We start from the raw sequence: 23,215 nt of genomic DNA, 5'->3' as shown, positions 1-23,215 counted from the left end.
AGATATGTATATATATACATACACATATCAAAGTAAAAAGAAGCCATGAATTTGAGAGGTGGAACACATTAGAGGAACTAGAATGGGAAGAGAAAAATTGTATAATTAACTGTATTTTTTACTAAAATTGTATTAATTGTATTTTAACTAAAGATGAAGTCCTGAGATTGGCCCGCAAGAAGACAGCACCAGTGGACTGCAGTCTGTCAAAAGCTAAGGAGGGTGGATGATCTGTGGCATGGGATTGAAGTCCAGGGTCTGGCCTTCCTCAGGTGACCACTTACCTGCCAGGTCCTTAAGCGTGCATATGACCTGCTTGCAGTTTCCCTCAGTTTTCTTTACCAGCCTTGTCCAGGGGTGGAACAAAAAAGTACAGGTCCCACTGCCTGGGACAGCTTAGATCTTGGTCAGTACATTTTAGAATTGATTTTAGCCATTTGTAACACTTCCATATCTGCCTTGCTGGACTTTGGGAGGAAATAACCTTTTAAGATGGAGAGAGAGAGAGAGAGAGAGAGAGAGAGAGAGAGAGAGAGAGAGAGAGAGAGAGAGAGAGAGAGAGAGAGAGAGAGAGAGAGCGCTAAAGTAAAGAACAAGAACTCGCTAGGCAATGATTGGTTATGATATAGGACAAGCAAAGATATTGGACAGGAATGTAGTTCCTATGTCTGGCCCTGAGATCCTGGACCCTCAGTGCTTCACCTACCCTGGGGATTCTGGCTAGTTCCTAAGGTGTCCTAGATCCCAGGCTGTTAGTGGGTTGTGCTGTGGCTGTCCTGGCATTATGTAGACAAAATATTTCTTCAACAATTGCCATGATTTTGAAAGTGAATTGACCACACAAGGGTTATGACCGAACTCTGGAAAACTGTATCTTAGACTTCCAGGTTGTTGTTGCATTTAGAATCTTCCACTGCACACTGGGCTGTGAAGTTTGCCTGGACTACTTTTGCACTCAGAAACAGAAACTCTTGCCTCTCACCTGCTTTAGAGCCATGCTGTCTCTTTTTTATTTTCTACTCAGGTAGAATTGGATTCAAGTATATGGCTCTAGGAAATTTCATCGTTCTTATCATTTTTGCCTGCTAGCTGTCATGCTTATTTATATCATCCAAGTGGCCATCTTCTTTCTAGTCTTCACTATACCCCTGGTACTCCTCATGGAGGCCACCAGTCTCCATTGAAACACCAGAGATGTGAAGTTCAACTGGGAGGCTGTCATCTTCATACTGGTCATTTTTTTGGGCCTTACCTTTTGTGTGTTCTACAACAAGCTGCTTTATTTTCCCCAATATAATTTTCATCATCCTGGGTACATGCTGCAGCATTAGTGTAGAAGCCAAAACCCAAGAAAGCAATGCTAGTGGCTAGATTAGATGAGTTAGCTTTACATGGACATTAAACTCCTGCTCTTCTGCGTTGAGATTATCTTTTTAAAGACAGGCCCTGGCAATGAAGGAACATTGGTGCCAGAGAAAGAGTGAGAATATAGACCCACCTCTCCTTATGTTTCTTTTGATTTGTTCTGACAGTAAGGGACTTAAGTGAGGACACCCAATGGACCTGCTGACGGGGATTTCCTTTCTGCTTCCACCTTTTAAGTATAATGTCTGTATAGAGTCATTCACTTGCACTGGTCTGAGACAGAAACATATATTGTACATATTGAACTGCACAGTCTATATTTTACTTTTAGATCTACTGTTCTGGTAGGTAACAGAGTCTTTGACTGAATGAAATTACAGAAGAATGTGTTCATAGTCCTGATTTACTTCCTTGAGCTAGTGAAAGAACCTAGTGGGGAAACCGCCACTCAACTCCCAAGTCAACGTGCACCCAAGAATCACGAACAGAACACAATACCTTGATGTAACAACATGAGGTAGTTTAATGGTGGAGCTCCGGGTTGAAATGTATCTCACACAGGAGACAGTGGATTCGACCCCGAGGCTCCGAAGCTAGGGGTTTTTATGGGGTAAGGGGCTTAGGGGTGTGGAATTCAGCACAGCGACACACTATTGGCTTATTCAAACATTAACAGAAAGATTACATGTCAGCAAAAGGGCATCAGGACTTTGTTCCTGTGGGCTGGGGGCTTATCTTTGTTCACATAGCAACCAATTGGTGACTTTACCCAGCATCAACGGGCAGTAGACAGAGGGGAGGTTCCGGCTAGGTGTTGTTGTCTCAGACAAGATAGCCTTGCATTCTTTTTCATCTTTGCAGTCATGCTGTTCTTAGGAATGTCTTAACAATAGCCCTGTCTGTTCTGCTTTGTTCTCGGCCCCAGGCAGCTGGCTCATAGACAATTCTTTTACATGAATCACAAGTTACAAAATCTCATTTTCCTTCACTAGCAGTGTGTCACTTCCCAAGAAAACAAATACCTTGAAATTTGTTTGGAGTTCATCCTCAGGCCAAGGTGGTTTGTGTATGGAAGAGCTGGGTCCTTGAGTTTTGATCAGAGTCCAGGAACTTAGGAAATGAGGGAAGGTCTCTTTTTTTGAACTTCTGGCCATGTCTCAAGCTAGGTCTGTTCATTTGGTTCTCTAAAAGGCCCCACCTTTGAAGATGCTGTTGGGTCCTTCTTGGAGCAGGCCACTGCCACCCAGTGTCTGGAGGACCAATGGTTCATGGTATTTGGCCTGAAACTAGATTAACACCATCAGAACTTTGTCAGATGAATCTATATATACTGTCTTTGAAGAATATACATAATATTATATAATTATTATATATCAATATATGAATTATATAAATTATATTATACACATTCATATAATATACTATTATATAGTATTACATTGATATATAGTATTATATAATTATTATGTATTATATATTCATCAAGTGCCATATATCATGCCAGGTTTTATATGGTCACTGTAGTTTGTCTTATGTTCCTTGTTGGTTCAATGAAAGTTTTTCTTAGATATGACAATTAAAATAAGAGGAAATTTTCATTATTGGAAAACTTTCTAAATAAAAATGCAGAAAATATTAAACCATCACTACTAATTAAACAGTAATAGATTAGTACTTGAGTCTCTTTATTAGTATATGATTCAAACATAAAATTAAAACAACACATTACCCACAATCTTTAATTTATCTAACCATGATTTTCAAAGGCTGTTGTAATTATGAACCACTCAATTTGTAAGTTTTATGTGCAGCTGACTTGTTGGATCCATAATTTTCTCATGGCTTTCTTCATATCCTGATTTCTCAGTGTGTAAATAATAGGATTCAGTAAAGGAGTAATAACAGTATAAAATACAGCAAGAGTTGTATTGCTTGCAAAACTCCCAAATGGCCAGGCATAGATAAAAATACAGGGTCCAAAGAACAGAGTGACCACAATTATGTGAGCAGACAATGTGGACAGCGCCTTGGAGAGACTGCCAGGTGATTTGTGCTTTACAATGAGCAGAATGACAGTATAGGAAACAAGCAAGAGGATGAAAGAGATAAAGGAGAGCAGCCCACTGTCAGCAATCACAAATAACTCTAGAGTGTATGTTTCAATACAAGCAAGCTTGATTACCAGGGGAAGGTCACAAAATATATTATTAATAATGTTGTGTCCACAGAAAGGCAAATTCACTGTCAGTGCCATCTGGCTCATGGTGTGTATGAAACCAATTGTCCAGGAAAGGATAATAAACCATTTCAGCAACCTGTGACTCATGATTATCCTGTAGTGCAAAGGTTTGCATATGGCCACATACCTGTCAAAGGCCATAACTATCAAAAGGGTCATTTCAGCACCCCCAAAGAAATGCATGAAGAACATCTGGGCCATGCAGCCCTGAAAAGAGATGCTCTTGTGTGCTGCAAGCAAGTCTGTGATCATCTTGGGTGTCGTGACAGTGGAAAGACACATGTCCAGGAAGGAGAGGTTTCCAAGAAGAAAGTACATGGGAGAATGAAGGGCAGAATTAGCTACCACTGTGACTATAATAAGGATGTTGCCCACCACAGTAGCACCATAGATCAAAGTAAATGTCACAAAGAAGAAAATTTGAAGTTGCCAGTCTCCAGAAAATCCCACTAAAATAAATTCTGTCACAGCTGATCCATTTTCATAATCCATTTATTCAATTCAGAAAGGTTCTGGAAGTTCTTTAAATACAAAGGTAAAAAACAAAAGCAAGCTACAGTTAGTATCAGTATGTTTGTAGTTTTATTATTTGTTGATAATGCTAGGTAATGATTTGAAAGCAAGCAATGTTTAATATATCAATATATCAGAGCATAGCTTGTAATGATTTTAAGCATTATATCACTTCCAGTGTATAAGGTTATATGAAATAGAAAACATTTGAAAGGGTAAAATTTTTTATCCTTTTATCTTATCAAATAATATATTTCAGGAGGTCCTTCCTTCCATTATTCTGTTTACATAGAAATAAAGATGAAGATTAAATGGCTGCAACTATTTTGCCTCTAATTTATTATAGTCCTCTGTTCCTTGATTACTTGTAGTTATGTTATTCAAATATACAAGCAAAATAGAATCATTACAGTAAATACATTGCTGTCTATTTATGAAGATATTATTAAAGATCATCCAGTGTTTTTAAAAACAGACATGTTAGAATTTAATTTGTCTATCGAAGGCAATCTACAGTCATTAAATATTTTTTCTTTTTAATGTTTTTTTATGTATTCCAAAAACTTCATAAAACATGGACTCAGATTCAAATATTTTTGAGCCTCTGTCCTCATATGCTAAATTGCCAATTCAAAAGAAGGGCTGTTGTGATAAATGCATGTTTGCAGTGTTGGTTTAAGAGCAAATAAAATAGTGTCTCAATTTTTATGTAAAGGATTTTCTTGTGTTACAATCTTTAATGCTAAACCATCTTAACTGGGCTTTTTATACACAACTTAGTGTTCCTGGAGTAAGGAAAACTTTTTAATTATAGTGAAAATATTATTAAATGTCAGGCTTCGTTCTGAATTATTTAATATATGATAAATGTGTTTAGTGATCATAGCAAATGTATGTATTATTAGAGTATTATTGTTAGCATGTGCATATAAAAAGTGATAATGTAATATCTGTTGACTTTTTAACAATTATCTAGCTAACAAGAATGAATGTCACTGCTTAAAATAATTCAACCTGACACCAGAATCTGGGTTTATAACAACATACCAGATGCCTCCAAAATGGAAACAATGTATATTTCATAACAAAATAATTAAACATTCCTTGAACTCATGTGTCTCATATGAATTCCTTAGAAGATAAGATGCAACAACAAAGAGATAATTTAAAGATACAACTCAGTACAACTGTTTTTCCTATGTAACCAATGTTTGTTATACAAAGACCTCATAATCTAGAATTATGTTATTATAAAGAAAACAAGCTATGGGAGAAAACCTTTAACATTGTGTAGGACTTAAGCAAAACAGATTCAAGATCAATTCTATGTGAGACCTCCAAGAGTGAAATAATCTTTAAGGGCAACAAGCACAAAAGGATGTGATACGAATATGTGAAAATGTATGAAATGAAGTGTGTTAAGTACATCTTTACAGGACTATCCAGTTGTATATTCCCTCTGAGACAGTAATAGCATGTTATAGCTCAATCACAACACATTTTAAAATTTATTACAGACTTTTGTTGGGATATATACTTTTTGCATCTTCTTTATTTTGTTTTTCCTATTATGGAGAAGAGTCATGATAAAATTCATAAATTATTTATATTTTCTTTTTTTATTTGAATGTAAAACATGTAATATCTCTCCCCTTTACCTAATGATAACCTGTTTTCATTTATGGTCTAAGAATTATTTTTACAGTGGCTTTCACAATATCTAATTTAATCACAAAGGAATCTTCCAGTTCCTTTTCAAACTATGAATATACACATATATTTATATATTTTTTCAACTGCCTCAATACTGAAAAAATAGACCTTATTCTGTAAAATATTATAGGACACTATAATTTCTGTTATTGTCAATTGTAGTATAAGCTTTCTGAATGATCATATAACCTTTCTTATATTTCTCACATTCATTGTAATTAGTCATTGTCTTTTTTTTCTGGAGCATAATCTTGAGAGTACATTTTCTCCAAAATTTACAGGAATTGTTAATTCTAGACTACTATAAAGTGAAATTAGCTAAGTTGGAGGATTTGATGTTTTAAAGGAAAAAACCTTCTGTTGGTTAAGGCAGTTCATTAAAAATATCATCTTCACCACAATAAATTTAATGAATCTGTTTGCTATAATACTTTAACTTACCTTTCATATCATACAGTATGGGGATCATAATGTTCAAAGTAGGATTTTAAATTGAAAATAGGCCTTTTATTTTCTTTAATGGCCGTTATGCCATTCTAAAGAGTACCTTTCACTTCCTTTAAAGATGTGGACCAATTACTGGAAAAAGTTTTTTTTTTTTTTTTTTTTTTTTTTTTGGTAGAGTATTGGGAATCCAAACCTCTGTGGGAGTTGTTAAAAAAATGAAACTATTGCCCACTTTGGCATAACCAAGATAGATGATTGCATTTAATTCTTGGCCATGTAATGAGCTATGTTCCTGCCTGCGTGATACCTTGACTATAACAGCCTTGAAATGTTTGCCATACTAGTGGTGATATCATAGGTTTAGAAAGATTTTATTGAAAGGAAAATATCTCTTCTCACATTAATTCAAATCATTCTTGTTAGCTTCATTTTTGTGGCTATTTTTATAGAATAATTCATGAACATTTTTGAGTATATCCTCAATATATGATCTATATACAAATAAACTTGTCAAACATAAATAGAATATTTGAAAAATGTATGATACTCATTTCCAAATTATATTACAAAGCTATACTAATGGAATTAGCATGGTACTGCCACAAAAACAGACACAAATCAGTGGAAAATAATGGAAGATGCAGACTAGAGTTCATGGATTTACAGCCATTTATTTATTTATTTATTTATTTGTTTGTTTGTTTGTTTGTTTGTTTTTTATGAAGAAGCTCCAAAAAAAACCAATAAAACAAAAAAACAAACATTGGAGGACGAACATTGTGTTTAACAAATAGTGTTAGAAAAACTAGATGTGTACATGTATAAGTGTAAAGTTATACTCTTATCAATTACTCTACATATACCATCGTAAAACAGATGAATAACCTCAATAAAAGACCATACACTTTAAAACTGATAGAAGGAAAGTTAGTTACTCCATGCCACCATATTGGTAGAGGTAAGGACATTCTGTACTCGCAGGTGGAATACCTTGGGAAGATTTAGGAGAACAGCTTTGCTGAAGAAAGCTCCTTACTGGGCTTTGAAGTAATAAAAGTGGTTTCAAATGAAATATAAAATATAATTAGTTCAGCTGGGGATAAAGTTATGGTAAGTAGAATTTGTAGGCTAACTAGTATGGAAACATAAAGTTTTGATATGTATTTTTTTTCTTTTTTTTTTAAAGGATTTTGGCTGGCTATCAATATTAACATTAGTAATCAATTCATTGTGCTACACCCAGTTCCCTCTGCTTCATACTTTTCTTTGGAAATGTAATCTCTTGGATTCTTACTCAGACACAATGTCTTCTGCTTTGTATCTTGCCTTCGCTTGATGATGGACTCTTATTCTTCTAAAATCCTTATCCAAAATTAACTTTCCTATAGGTTGCCTTGATCGGGTTATTTTATCACAGCAACAGAAAATGACCTAATACAACCTGTTTCTACAGGTAGAAAAAATGGACCCTCCTTCATAATCAAATCTCACTATTTATTCAGAGTTGTCTATTCCTCTCATTTTTATTGATTTTTGTGGTACATTCTCAGGTCTTTTATTTAACTATCCTGGCATGATTTTTTTCCTCTGTGATATATTGGCTGTTTTCATTATACTCTACACATTAATGTATTCTGTCTAATCTCCTCTGGAGATCCTGTTTAGTCGCCGCTTTTTCCATTCAATTGTTTTTACCTTGGAAACGATCATTTCTTCTTAATATTATTAAATACTTTTGCTGGGTAGTGTCTGGTTTGACAGTGTCTTTCACAACTTAGAGTACATCTTTGAAAGCCCTTCTGGTTTTAAATGCTTCTGTGAAATAACCCTTTGTTATTCTTTTTTTTAAAAGTAAATATATTTTTTATTAAATTTAATTCTTTATTCATTTTTACAACCCAATATCTTCTCTTCCTATTCTCCCACTATCCTATCATGTAAGTCTTCCCCACATTCCCCTCAGAACAGAAAGCTCCCCAATGGATGTCAACCCTTCCATCCTCTATTCAACCTCCACTTCCACCTCCCACACCGTCCCCATACCCCCTGTCCACATCTCAAGTAGTTATGGGACAACCAATTACATTTTTATTTTTATTTTACTTTAAATATAACTGCATCAATTTTACATTTCCATTTTATCTTCACCTGCTATACCTCTGACTCCATTCAAAATCATGGCCTAATTTTTAAAAATAATTATTACTCACATATATAATTGCACAGATATGTGGATACAACCTGTTTAGTACATTTAATGTGGTGTGTGTTTATGATTTCTGGAATAACAACCTGGCATTTCGTAATCAATTATTGCCAGTGGGTCAGTCTTTATTAGCTGATTTGGCATTTCTCTCTGGATTCTTTCAATGTCCTGTATTCTGTTATTTATGTTTTAACTAGATTATATCATGGAGAACTTTGTTGATCTAGTCTGTTTTGTATTTGGTGGATCTTTTATAGCTTGATGGACTTGTATTACTCAAGATTTGGGAAATTTCTTATAGTATTTTACTGAAGATAATCTCTGTGACTGTGAACCATTCACCCATATAGGTAAAGTTTCAATTGCCTTATTCAGTTTTTTGGCCCCAGGTTAGGTTCAGTTTGCATTTTCTTAAAATCTTCCAATTGCATTTGCATGTCTTGGATTTTGTTTTATTTTATTCTTTTCCTTGTCTTTGTCTTTTTGAATTGTTTGAACATTGTATAGTGATTCTTCTGAATTCTTTGTCTCTTTGTTCTTTTTAATCATTTTTAATATTGGCCATTATTATGGAATTTTTATATTTTGGGAGAATACATAATGTTTTTGGTTGGGTTATTTTCTGTCTTGAAGTGAACAGAATCAAATACCTATAATATGCAATTATAAAGTAAATAAACAAAATTTAAAACTCAGTACCTTAGTCATGTTAGTCATATTTTTAGAATATAAGTAACCAGGCAGAAGTAATAGCTTCCGAGCTGTTAAGAACAAATCTATACTAGTAAATAGTCTATGCTTTAATGAACTACCACAACAAAGGCAGCTTATAAAAGAAAGCATTTAATTCCATTCATCCTTAGTGCTACTATAGCTTGCTTGAAAGAGTCTTCTTTCTACCCTAGCTTCAGTCCCTGGGATCTACACCTCTTGTTGAAGACCACATGGTCAACCTAGCTTTTTCCTACCATCCCTCTCAGCCTTTGCTTACCACTCATCTTCAATCTTCTGTATTATCTGATCTACTTCAGAAGCACTTTCTACCAGCAATCTCTGGTGACTGCTCTAGGTTGGGATATATGCACACAATTTTCAAAATCCTTTCTGTCCTCTATTCTGCTCTTTTCTGGATGGATCATAGTCCTGCTGCAGCCAGAAAATTGGAGCATTATGAAAACACCAAATAATAATAATAATAATAATGAAAAGAAGAAGAAGAAGAAGAAGAAGAAGAAGAAGAAGAAGAAGAAGAAGAAGAAGAAGAAGAGTAATAAGAGGAGAAAAAAAAAAGCTCAAAAGCACAGAATATATTTTTAACAAAGGCATACAGGAAAAAATTTCCAATCTAAAGAAAGAGATACCTGTCTAAGCACAAGAAAAGTATAAAACACCAAATATACAAGACCAGAAATAAACTTCCCATGATACCTGATAATCCAGACAATTAATGTATAGAACAAGGAATGGACACTAAAAGCTCTGAAAAGAAATTATCAAGTAATATGAAACAAGGTAACAACTGTTTTATTAATGGAAGCCATAAAAAACAGAAAGGCCAGGACATATGTTCTATAAACTCTGGAGGAACACAGATGATTTGTTTATTATATCCACAAATCCCAACTGTCCAAAAAATATTCCATGACAAAACCATATTTAAGCAATTTATATCTAACAATCTAGCTACTCAGAAAGACCTAGGAAAATTTAATTCTGAAGAGGTTAACTACAACTTAGAGGACACATGGGACAAATAAATCAAGTACAGTAAATTAAAAGAGGGGACAATACCACCAAAAAGGGAATCAATAAATATTGCTCATGAAGAATTCCAAATAGTGATGGTTTTAATTACTCAGTAAGAGGACAGAGATAAACATATTGGATTAGAAAAGAAGATCCATCTTCCCATGCCGTTCAAGAAACATGTCTCTCCTTTATAGATAGACGTATCCTACAGTAAAAGGATAGATAAAGGTATTCAAAGAAAATGGATGCAAGGAGAAAGGATGTGTAGTTATTATAATATTTGACAAAATAGCCTCCAAAACTAATGAAAAAGATTGGGAAGGACCCAAGAAAATGTTACAATTACAAGCTTTAATGGATCATACACAAGTGTACCATAGTCAATAAAAGAAGCATTACCACAAAAAAGTATATATTGATTCTCACACTATGATAGTGGGTGAGTTTAGTACTCCACTGTCACAAATAGACAGGTCAAAAAACCAAAACAAGACAAAATTAAATAGAGAAAAATTGTATTTAAAGAACATCATAAATTAAATGACCTATCAGACATTTACAGAACATGACACTCAAACACTGTCTTCTCAGAAGTTCACAGAGCTTTCTTCAAAACTAATCACATATGTGGACACGAAGCAAGTCTCACCTGATACAAGAAACTATATCAACTAGAATTTTACCTAACCACTTCACTTCGATTAAAAATGAAAACCATAACAGAATCAGCAGAAAGCAGACAAACTCATGAAAAATAAGTAACTTACTTCTGAATGAAAACTGGGTCAAGACAAAATTTATGAGGAAAACTAAAAACTTTTTAAAATGAAAGAAAAAATACAATGTGCCCAAACATACAGCAACTTCTAGCACTATTATTACATTAAAACAAACAAACAAAGTGGGGAAATCTTAAGAACAACATGAGCAATTAGTACCCAAATAGAGTAGATGTCAAGAAATAATAAAAATTTGGGCTTAAGCCAATGAAGTAGAAGTAAGCAAACAAAAACAATAAACTAAGCAGAATAAATTAACATCAGGAATAAGACACACTCTCTCTCCATACCTATCCAAATAGCCTTGTAATCCTAGCTATAGCAATAAGACAATTGAAGAAGATCAAGTGGATATGACTGGAGAAGAAAGCAGTCAAAGTATCCTTATTTGCAGATTATATGATTGTATACATAAAAGACCCTAAATATGCCATAAGAAACTGTTTACAGCTGAAAAACACTTTCTTCAATGCATCAGGATACCAAATTAACATAATAAAACTAGTTGTCCATGTACAAATCAAAAACATACAAAGAAAGTCATAGAAGAAATAGTACCTTTCATCCTAGTCTAAAACAAAACAAAACAAAACAAAAGAAAACAAAACAAAACAACAACAACAACAAAAACTTGTGTTAACTCTAGTCAAGCCAATGGAAGATGTGTTTTATAAAACTGTAAGTCACTGAAGAAAGAAATTGTGAAAAAAATAGATGATGGAAAAATGTATCATGTTCTTGGAGCAGTAAGACTGGTGTAGTGAAAATTGTCATTCTACCAAAATTTACACCTACCAATGCAACACAACTCCAAAATTCCAAGACAATGCCAACACAGAAATTATATATGCAAGATTCAATTTTATGCAGAAACATAAAAAACTGAGGTAGCTAAAATAATCCCAGATTTTTTGGGGAAAAAAAAAGAACTGCTGGAGGTATTGCTGCCCCATATTTCAATTTGTATTATAGATCTATAGCAATACATTGAAAACAGCATACATTCACACACACACACACACACACACACACAAAAACCATGTTGATAAAGGAATCAAATTTAAAACATAAAGCCGGGCGTGGTGGCCCACGCCTTTAATCCCAGCACTCGGGAGGCAGAGGCAGGTGGATTTCTGAGTTAGAGGCCAGCCTGGTCTACAAAGTGAGTTCCAGGACAGCCAGGGCTATACAGAAAAACCAAAAAAACAAAAACAAAAACAAAAACAAAACAAAACAAACAAACAAACAAAAAAACATAGATATGATTCTACATACCTCTAAAAACCTGATGTTTATTAAAGAAGCAAGAATAAATATATACTGCAGAAGAGACAACATCTTCAGTAAATGGAAATGGTTTAAGTAGATAGCTATAGGTAGAAGAATCCAAGTAAACCCACATTTTTCACCCTGCACAAAATTCAACCCCAAAGAGATCAAGAATATCAACACCAGACCAGATATCCTGAATCTGGTAAGAGGGAAAATTGGGAATAATCTTGAACTGATTGGCACAGAAAAAATATATTTTTTTTGTATAGGGCTCTAATAGCACACACAAGTTAAACAACTAATAACTGAGAATTAGTGTGGTCTAAAACCCTTGATATGGCAAAGGACATCATCATTAAAGCAAAGTAGCACCTTACTGAATCAGAAAAGTTTTACTAATTATAACTCTGATAGGGACTTAGTATCTAAAAATCTATAAAGAAATTTAAAAATGAACATTGAGAAAAGATCATTAAATTAAAAATGAGGTTCAGAACTAATCAAAGAGCTCTCAAGAGATGAAACACAAATAATGGAGAAACACTTAATAAGAGAGGTTCAATATTATTAGCCAGTCAGAAAATGAAATTCAAATGACTTTGAGATTTTATCTTGCACAAGTGAGAATAGCCAAAATCAATAAGACAAGTGCTGCTGAAGATGCGGGCACAGTGAGACACTTACTCATTGCTGGTGAGACTACTAACTGGTGTGAAGGTTCCTCAGGAATCTGGAATAGATCTTCCTCAGATCCAGCAAGATCCCTCTTGGGCATATTCTCTACATTGTATTACAGAGATAGATACTTGTTCATCCATTTTCTTTCTTTCTTTTTTGCTTTTCTTTTCTTTTATTTATTTATTTTTTAATTAGGTATTTTCCTCATTTACATTTCCAATGCTATCTCAAAAGTTCCCCATACCCCCCCCCCACTCACCTACCCACCCATTCCCACTTTTTGGCCCTGGCGTTCCCCTGTACTGGGGCATATAAAGTTTGCAAGTCCAATGGGCCTTTCTTTCCATTGATGGTTGACTAGGCCATCTTTTGATACATATGCAGCTAGAGTCAAGAGTTCCGGGGTACTGGTTAGTTCATAATGTTGTTCTACCTATAGGATAGCAGATCCCTTTAGCTCCTTGGGTATTTTCTCTAACTCCTCCATTGGGGGCCCTGTGATCCATCCAATAGCTGACTATTAGCATCCACTTATGTGTTTGCTAGGCCCCAGCCTAGTCTCACAAGAGACAGCTATAACAAGGTCCTTTCAGCAAATGTTTGCTAGTATATGCAATGGTGTCATCATTTGGAGGCTAATAATGGGATGGATCCCTGGATATGGCAGTCTCTAGATGGTCCATCCTTTTGTCTCAGCTCCAAACTTTGTCTCTGTAACTCCTTCCATGGGTGATTGTTTCCAATTCTAAGAAGGGGCAAAGTGTCCACACTTTGGTCTTCATTATTCTGCAGTTTCATATGTTTTACAAATTGTCTCTTATATCTCGGGTATACTAAGTTTCTGGGCTAATATCCACTTATCAGTCAGTAAATATCATTTGAGTTCTTTTGTGATTGTGTTACCTCACTCAGGATGATGCCCTACAGGTCCAACCATTTGCCTAGGAATTTCATAAATTCATTCTTTTTAATAGCTGGGTAGTACTCTACTGTGTAAATGTACCACATTTTTTGTATCCATTCCTCTGGAAGGAGTGTTCCTCTTTCTCCACATCCTGGCCAGCATCTGCTGTCACCTGAATTTTTTATCTTAGCCATTCTGACTGGTGTGAGATGGAATCTCAGAGTTGTTTTCATTTGCATTTCTCTGATGATTAAGGATGCTGAGCATTTTTTCAGGTGCTTCTCAACCATTCGGTATTCCTCTGGTGAGAATTCTTTGTTTAGCTCTGAGCCCCATTTTTTAATGGGGCTATTTGATTTTCTGGAGTCCACCTTCTTGAGTTCTTTATATATATTGTATATTAGTCCCGTATCTGATTTAGGATAGGTAAAGGTCCTTTCCCAATCTGTTGGTGGCCTTTTTGTCTTATTAAAGGTGTCTTTTGCCTTGCAGAAGCTTTGCAATTTTATGAGGTTCCATTTGTCGATCCTTGATCTTACAGTATAAGCCATTGCTGTTCTATTCAGGAACTTTTCCCCTGTGCCCAAATCTTTGAGGCTTTTCCCCACTTTCTCCTCTATAAGTTTCAGTGTCTCTGGTTTTATGTGGAGTTCCTTGATCCACTTAGATTTGATCTTAGTACAAGGAGATAGGAATGGATCAATTCACATTCTTCTACATGATAACCACCAGTTGTGCCAGCACCATTTGTTGAAAATTCTGTCTTTCTACCACTGGATGGTTTTAGCTCCCTTGTCAAAGATCAAGTGACCATAGGTGTGTGGGTTCATTTCTGGGTGTTCAATTCTATTCCATTGGTCTACTTGTCTGTCATTATACCAGTACCATGCAGTTTTTTTTTTTTTTTTATCACAATTGCTGTGTAGTAAAGCTTTAGGTCAGGCATGGTGATTCTACCAGAGGTTCTTTTATCCTTGAGAAGAGTTTTTGCTATCCTAGGTTTTTTGTTATTCCAGATGAATTTGCAGATTGCTCTTTCTAATTCGTTGAAGAATTGAGTTGGGATTTTGATGGGGATTGCATTGAATCTGTAGATTGCTTTTGGCAAGATAGCCATTTTTACAATGTTGATCCTGCCAATCCATGAGCATGGGAAATCTTTCCATCTTCTGAGATCTTCTTTAATTTCTTTCTTCAGAGACTTGAAGTTTCTTTAAGGGATTTTTGTGCTTCCTCTTTAAGGTCTTCTACCTGTTTAGCAGTGTTCTCCTGTATTTCTTTAAGTGAGTTATTAAAGTCCTTCTTGATGTCCTCTACCATCTTCTTGAGATATGCTTTTAAATCCGGGTCTATTTTTTGGGTGTGTTGGGGTGCCCTGTACTGGGTGGGGTGGGAGTGCTATGTTCTGATGATGGTGAGTGGTCTTTGTTTCTGTTAGTAAGATTCTTACTTTTGCCTTTTGCCATCTGGTAATCTCTGGAGTTAGTTGTTGTAGTTGTCTCTGGTTAGATCTTGTTCCTCAGGTGTTTATGTTAGCCTCTATCTGCAGACCTGGGAGACTAGCTGTCTTCTGAGTTTCAGTGTTCAGAGTAATCTCTGCAGGTAAGCTCTCCTCTTGCAGGGAAGGTGCCCAGATATCTGGTGTTCAAATTTGCCTCCTGGCACAAGTTGTGATCCACTCACAGAGGTCTTAAGATTCTGTGGAGTGTCCTGTGTATACCTTGCGGGTATCAGCAGACTCTGTGCTGAAGCTACCCCAGTGCTGGCGGGGACCGGAAGGGACTTGTGCCTCTGAATAGTCCTGGTTTTCTGCTTCCCTAATTAATGCAATCTCAGGTCCCACACGATTGGATTGGAGCAGCAGCTGTGTTCCACTCACCAGAGGTCTTAAGATCCCGTGGAGGGTCTTGTGGGTAGCCTGTGGGTGTCAGCAGACTCTGTGCCCCAGCTACCCAGGTGCTGGTGGGGACTGGAAGGGACTTGTGACCCTGATCAGGCTGGGTTTTCTGCTTCCCTAATTAATGCAGTCTCAGGTCCCATGTGATTGATTGTATTGGAGCAGCAGCTGTGTTCCACTCTCCAGAGGTCTTAAGATCCTGTGGTGGGTCTTGTGGGTAGCTTGCAGGTGCCATCAGACTCTGTGCCCAAGCTACCCCCTTTTCATCCATTTTCATTGCTGTTCTATTTATTACAGATTGAAATAAGAAATATGTTTGATGTCTATCAGCTGATGAATGGATAATAAATTTATATAATGAACCATTACTCGGCTATTAAAAAATTAAACTGCGAACCTTGTAGATATTTGGATGAAAATTTAAAAAAATTAATTCTGATTGATGTAATCTAGATCTCAAAAGACAATTATTGCTTATGTTCTTTTATGTATATGTATAGATGTAAGCTTTTAAGCTCTAAGGCACAGAGACAACTCCCAAATATGGTTAACTAAGGTTACTTCCTTGAGAGGAGAGGGGTAGTTCACTTAGGATTTTCTTAGGGGAATACAGAACCTATTTTGTCAGAGAAGACATGGGTTAATCATTATTTTAACAGCCTCCCCCAACCCTCGTAGTATTATACACAGGGACTCAAGTGAAAAGGTAAAGGGTATCAGGTCATGGACTGCAGCATCTGGCTGAGCTTTGCTGGTACTTTGTCATGACTCTCACCATCCCCCTAGGAAATGGCTGTGCCAAGATATTTTATCTCACCAAGTAAATTCTCACAGGCTACTGTCAAGGTTATTGGCTGCTCTTTACAATTTGGTGGTAAAGCCTTATTGCTGAGAACAATACTTGTGTCTTCAACTCAGAAATCTGAGCTGATGCCTAACTAGAAACGATTCATTCCTCCTTACTCATGGTGTTGGAAAATATTCTACATGCTACTAGGGGAGCAAGGTAATCACATAGCTACATGTACAGAGACCTGCAACAGTGACCAGTCTGTATGATATACTAGTTCAATAGTAGCACAAAGTTTATGTGAGAAACCAACTACTATGTGATTGGATTTAAGGCAAATCCCATGAGATTGAACCCATACCTAGTACTGCTAAAGTGGCCAGGAATCTGACTGGATAGGTCATGGGCTTGGGGCAAAGCTTACTATTATTATTCTGTTAATGGAGTATAGAAATTAAATGAGTCCTAATGTTATACTTCTATACCCATAGATGAGTGCTTCATTCAACATGCAGCCGAAAACTCTCCTTTTTTTAGTAGATGGAAATTAACAAAGAGACCCACAAATGAACAATTACAAAGAATAAGAGACTTTGGAGCACTCTGTCCTAAATGTTATATTTTCATCAAACTCATCCCCTCAAGACTCATGGATCTCTGCAGAAGATAGGAAAAGTCTGTACAAGCCAAAGGTTACTCCATTAAAACAGTGTCATACGCATACAGCAGAGTAATGCACACATTGACTAATGGAAACCTGCCAGCACAAACTAGACTTACACAGGTTAAGTCAGATGAGATTCCAGCACTGAGAAGGGAAATAGATACAGATTCCCAACCCTAACCAAGGAGGTTATGGTTTTTGTTTTTTAATCAATTTGTAATTCATACACAGTGGTAAAGGAAAAATCAGGTTTTCTTTTTTCAAGTGGAGTTTCACTGGGTATATAAACCATACTCTAAGGCAGTCCACATGTCCAGGAGTAGTTGGTCAATACTAAATTAGATCAATATTTTTGAGACTTTTTAATTTTATTTTTGGCTTTTGCTTGTTCATTCTGATTTATACTTTGAAGTATTTGTATGTTAATTTTTGTTTTTTGAAAGAGAAAGAAAAGAGAATATAAAGATGGGTAGGTAGGAGGGTAGGGAACATTAAGGAGGAGCTGGAGATGTTAGAAACCTCATGAAAATATATTGTATAAAAGATTGTTAAACTGATAGATGTAGATAGATAGATGATAGATAGATGATAGATAGATGATAGATAGATAGATAGATAGATAGATAGATAGATAGATAGATAGATAGACAGGTAGATAGATAGGGCATTTAGTTAGGCTTCCAGCTCAAGAGTTAGAGTCCATGATGGTGGTACAAATACATGGTGGCAGGAGCAGCTGAGAAATTACACCCTAAACTGTAAGCTGGAGTTATCGAGCACACTGGGGCTGGCAGTAGGGGTTGGCAGAAGAATTTGAAATCTCAAAGCCTGCCTTATGACACACCTTCAACAAAGCCACCTCCTAATCTTTCCCAAATAGTTCTACAAACTGGAGAGCAGATAACCATATGAACCTATTGAGTGCCATTATCATTCAAACCACTACATTCCACCCCTAGATCCCATCATTATACAATAATACATTCATCCCAACTACAAACTTTCTATATTCTTTCAGTTCTCAATCCTCGAGTTTCTTCTGAAAATCCAAACAACCTCTTAATTGTAATCAAAAACAAAATTCCATACTTTCAATACACAATGACTCAGAATCTATATTACCATGCTAAATAGATAGAAACAGAATGTATAATGAGGAAGTATTGAATAAATGTAAGGTTCAATCCCAGCTAGGCAAACTCCAAATTTTGAGTTTCTGCATCCATTGTGGAAGGGCTTGAATGGCTCAGCTCTTCTAGTTTTGATGCCTGAAATATACATCTATCCCCGAGTCTGGTTCTGTTCCCTTTGTATACTCCCCTTGTCAGATATCACGTAGCACTGGAATATCTAATAACTGCCATGCCATCTCCAAAAAGACCACATTTCATAGTCCTTCCCCAAAAGCCATACCAAATATTCACACATATAAAATTTGAGAATCTTTCTTATTCAAATCTTCACAAGTTCTAAGCCACTTGATTCTCTCCTTTACTAGTCAATGCATCTTGGTAGTCACTTCAGAATTACAGTTTGTAAGTCAGTACAATTCAGGAGTTCTGAAGACAAAAATATTCTGATGGAAGATGTTAAAAGTGAATGTATGTTATAGATGCTGTCAAGTGTCTCAAACTCAGTTTCACCTGGACAATTATTCATAGGCCATAATATCTATCAATTTTTCCTTAAGCCTTACAATATAGTTGACACAACTGGTTCTAGGCAAATGTGAGATAAGAAACTCACTCCAGCAAAGCACTAATGTATAATAAACATAACATATTTCAACAATATTTAGAAAAAGCGATACAGAAAAGAAAACGTGAGGGACTGGATGTGTCTGACCCAGAATTAGTCTACGGACATGAATAGAACTCTGCACCTCATGGGAGTTGGCAACAGAACCTGGTGATACAGAGTGGAAAGAGACCTAAGGGAGGGTGCATCCCCCAGGTGTGCTGAGTATGCCACAGCACTTAGTGCTTGTCAATAGAAGCTTCAGCAAGAGGACGGGTATTATATTTGACTCCAGGTTAAGCCTATAGGATGTAAGGGTCACAGCACAGTGACTCCCATAATTCACTGTTGACTGATGCTGTCAGATCATAGTGGAAGCCTCAGCTGTTCCTGTGTAAAACCCACAGACTGAGAGAATTTCACTGCTCCTTGCACGTGAAGACCCACTTGGACATTGTGAGCTGACCCAGGTCAGTATTGCACCTTAAAAAGGAAAGAAAAGAATAAATCTTTAGAACAAATAACCATCTTATGTTGAAAATCAACTTCTCAATTCCCACAGTTCCTCAGCCTGTTCCTCCTCCCTTCTTTCTTCAAGAGGCTGTCTATCCCTCCCCTGTCAGGCCTTCTCACCCCCTGAGGCCTCAAATCTCTCCAGGGTTAGGCTTGTCTTCTCCTACTGAGGCCAGACCAAACAGTCCTCTGCTGTGTCTGTGTGTGTGTGTGTGTGTGTGTGTGTGTGTGTGTGTATGTGCGTGTTGGGGGGTGGTGTTATGCTCAGCTTATGTATGCTGCTTGGTGAATGGCTCAGTGTCTGAGAGATTGCAGGGGTCCACGTTACTTGAGACTGATGGTCTTCCTATGGGGTAACCAACCTAAATTTCTTCAAGCCTTTCCCTAATTCAACTACAGGGGTCCTGGTTTCTGTCTAATTGTTGGGTGTAAATATCTGCCTCTCTTCCAGTCAGCTGATTGTTGGGCCACTCAGAGGATAGCCATGCTAGGCTCCTGTATGCCCACCATAGCATCAGTAAGAATGTCAGGCCTTGGAGCCTCCCCTTGAGCTGCAATACAATTTGGACCACCTTTACTTCGGTCTCTTCTCTATTTTTGTCCATGCAGCTCTTTTAAACAGGAATAATACTGGGTCAGAGTTTTTGACTGAGATGGCAACCCTATCCATCCACTTGATGCCCTGTCTTTCTACTGGAGGCAGACTCTACAAGTTCCCTCTTCCCACTGTTGGGGATTTTACCTAAGGTCCCTTCCTTTGAGTCCCAAGAGTCTCTCAGCTCCTAGGTCTCTGGTATTTTCTAGAGGGTGCCCCACCTCCCACCTCTGACCCCAAGGTTGCATATTTCAATTTTTTCTGATGGCCCTTGGGGCTTCTCTCCTATTTCCCCCCAATACCTGACCATGTTCCACATTTCGCTCCCTCTGCCTCCCATGAATGTTTTTGTCTCCCTCCTGAGAGAGATTGAAGAATCCTCACTAGGGCCTTTTGGCTTGTTAACACTCTTGAGTTCTGTTGATTGTATCCTAGGTATTCTGTACCTTCCTGGCTAATATCCACTTATTAGTGAGTACATACCATGCATATCCTTTTGGGTCTGGGTTACCTCACTCAGGATGATATTTTCTACTTCCATTCATTTGCTTGCAAAACTCATGATGTCATTGTTCTTAATAGCTAAATAGCATTCCATTGTGTAAATGAACCACATTTTCTGTATTCATTCTTCAGTTGAGTAACATCTGGGTTGTTTCCAATAAGGCTGCTATGAACATAGTGGAGCATGTCCCCTTGTGATACGGTAGGACATCTTTTGGTTATATGACCAAGAGTGGTAGAGCTGGGTCTTCAAGTAGTTCTATTCCTAATTTCTGAGGAATCTCCAGATTGATTTCCAGAGTGGTTGTACTAGTTTGCAATTCTACCAGCAATGGAGAAGTGTTCTTTTTTCACATCTTCACCAACAAATGTTGTCACCTGAGTTTTTCATCTTAGCCAATCAAATTGGTGTAAGGTGGAATGTCAGGGACATTTTGATTTACATTTCCCTGATGACTAAGGATACTGAACATTTATTTAAATGCTTCTTGATCATCCTAGATTCCTCTGTTGTGAATTCTCTGTTTAGCTGTATACCCCATTTTTTGATTGGGTTATTTAGATTTTTTGAGGTTAGCTTCTTGAGTTCTTTATATATTTCGGGCATTAGGCCTCTGTAGGGTGTGGTGTTAGTGAACTTTTTCTCCCCTCAATCTGTAGGCTGCCAGTGTGTCCCATTGATTATATCCTTTGCCTTACAGAAGCTTTTCAATTTCATGAGGTCCCATTTATCAGTTCTTGATCTTAGAGCCTGAGATATTGGAATTCTGTTTAAGAAGTTTTCCCTAGTCCAATGAGTTTGAGGTATCTTCCCACTTTCCCTTCTATTAGATTCGGTGTATCTGGTTTTATGTTGAGGTCTTTAACCCACTTGAACTTGAGCTTTATTCAAGGTGACAAATATGGGCCTATTTTCATTTTTCTATGAACTGACTTCCAGTTAGTTTAGCACCATTTATTGAAGATGCTTTCTTTTTTTCCATTGTATATTTTAAACTTCTTTGTCAAAGCTCGTGTCTATAACTATGTTGGTTTATTTCTGGGTCTTAAATTCTATTGCATTGAATCACCCCTCTGTGTCTCTACCAATACCATGCAGTTTTCTTTTATCACTGTTGTTTTGTAGTACAGCTTGAGTTCAGTGATGGCGATCTCTCCAGAATTTCTATTATTGTTAAGAATTGTTTTCGATATTCTGGGTTTTTTGTTTTTCCACCGAAATTCAGAATTTCTCTTTCCATGCCTATGAAGAATTTTGTTGGTATTTTGAGGGCCAGATGGATTTAGTGCAGAATGTTACCAAATCTTCAAAGAAGAGCTAATATCAACACTCCTCAAACTATTCCATAAAATAGAAACAGAATGAATACTACCTAGTTCATTCTAAGAAGTCATAATTACTCTGATACCTAAACCACAGAAAGACCCAACAAGGAAAGAAAACTCAGACCAATCTGGCTTATGATTTTTGATGTAAAAATATTCAATAAAATTCTAGCAAATAGAATCCAAGAACACATATAAACCACCATTCGCCACAATCAGGTAGGCTTCATCCCAGGGATGTAAAGGTGGTTCAATATATGAAAATTCACTGACATAATCCTTGACATAAACAAACTCAATGAAAAAAAAATAACATGATTATCTCATTAGATCCTTAAAAAGCATTTGACAAATACAAAATCCTTTGATATTAAGAATATTGGAGAGATTGGGAATTCAAGGCCCATATCTATATATAATACAAGCAATACACAGCAAACCAATCTCCAGTATCAAATTAAATGGAGAGATACCTGAAGCAATCCCACTAAAATCATGGACAAGACAATCAAGACAATGCTGTCCACTCTTCTAGTATCTATTCAATATGCTACTCAAAGTTCTAGCTAGAGCAGTAAGGAAAAAATGAAAAGGATCAAGGTGATAGTAAATTGACAAAGAAGAAGTCAAGGTATCAGTATTTGCAGATAATATGATAACATACAAAAGTGACCCCCAAAATTCGACCAGAGAACATCTACAGATGATAAACTTCAGCAAGGTGGCTGGATATAAAATTAACCCAAACAAATCTGTAGCCTTCCCTTATATAAATGATAAACAGACTGAGAAAGAAAACAGGGAATCAACACCCTTCATAAGAGTGACAAATAGTATGAAATATGTTGGGGGTAACTCTAAACAAACAAGTGAAAGATCTGTGAGAAAAGAACTTCAAATTTCTCAAGAAAGAAATTGAAGAAGACCTCAGAAAATGGAGAGGTCTCCCATGCTCATGGATTGGTAGGATTAACATAGTAAAAATGCCCATCCTACCAAAAGCAATCTACAGATTCAGCGTAATCCCCATCAAAATACCATCTTTTCAATTATTATGTGACCTATTTCTCTGTTGAACATTGTAAACATGCAAAGCCTGAAGGCTTGAATTAAAAGTAAAAAAGGGTGAAGGGAAGAAAGGAAGAAAGGAAGGAAGAAAGGAAGGAAGAAAGGAAGAGAGGACGAAAGAAAGAAAGAAAGAAAGAAAGAAAGAAAGAAAGAAAGAAAGAAAGAAAGAAAGGAAGGAAGGAAGGAAGGAAGGAAGGAAGAAAGGAAGAAAGGAAGGAAGGAAGAAAGGAAGGGAGAAAGGAAGGAAGGGAGGAAG

The 23,215-nt window shown here is 36.5% G+C and overlaps 1 protein-coding gene across 1 annotated transcript; it reads right to left on the bottom strand.

Annotated features, from left to right (window-relative positions):
- Positions 1-3,108: 3,108 nt before the first annotated feature.
- Positions 3,109-4,096, bottom strand: LOC110288432 (olfactory receptor 4L1-like). Its single transcript, XM_021154786.3, has one exon. It carries the CDS (start codon positions 4,094-4,096, stop codon positions 3,167-3,169), a length of 930 nt encoding a protein of 309 aa, XP_021010445.2. The 3' UTR covers positions 3,109-3,166.
- Positions 4,097-23,215: the final 19,119 nt, after the last annotated feature.

The sequence above is a fragment of the Mus caroli genome, unplaced genomic scaffold (genome assembly GCF_978045245.1).
Source record: "Mus caroli unplaced genomic scaffold, Mus_caroli_1 scaffold_12, whole genome shotgun sequence".
Classification (NCBI taxonomy): domain Eukaryota; kingdom Metazoa; phylum Chordata; class Mammalia; order Rodentia; family Muridae; genus Mus; species Mus caroli.
Note: the sequence above shows the minus strand (reverse complement) of the source record. Positions and strands in the feature narration are given on the sequence as shown.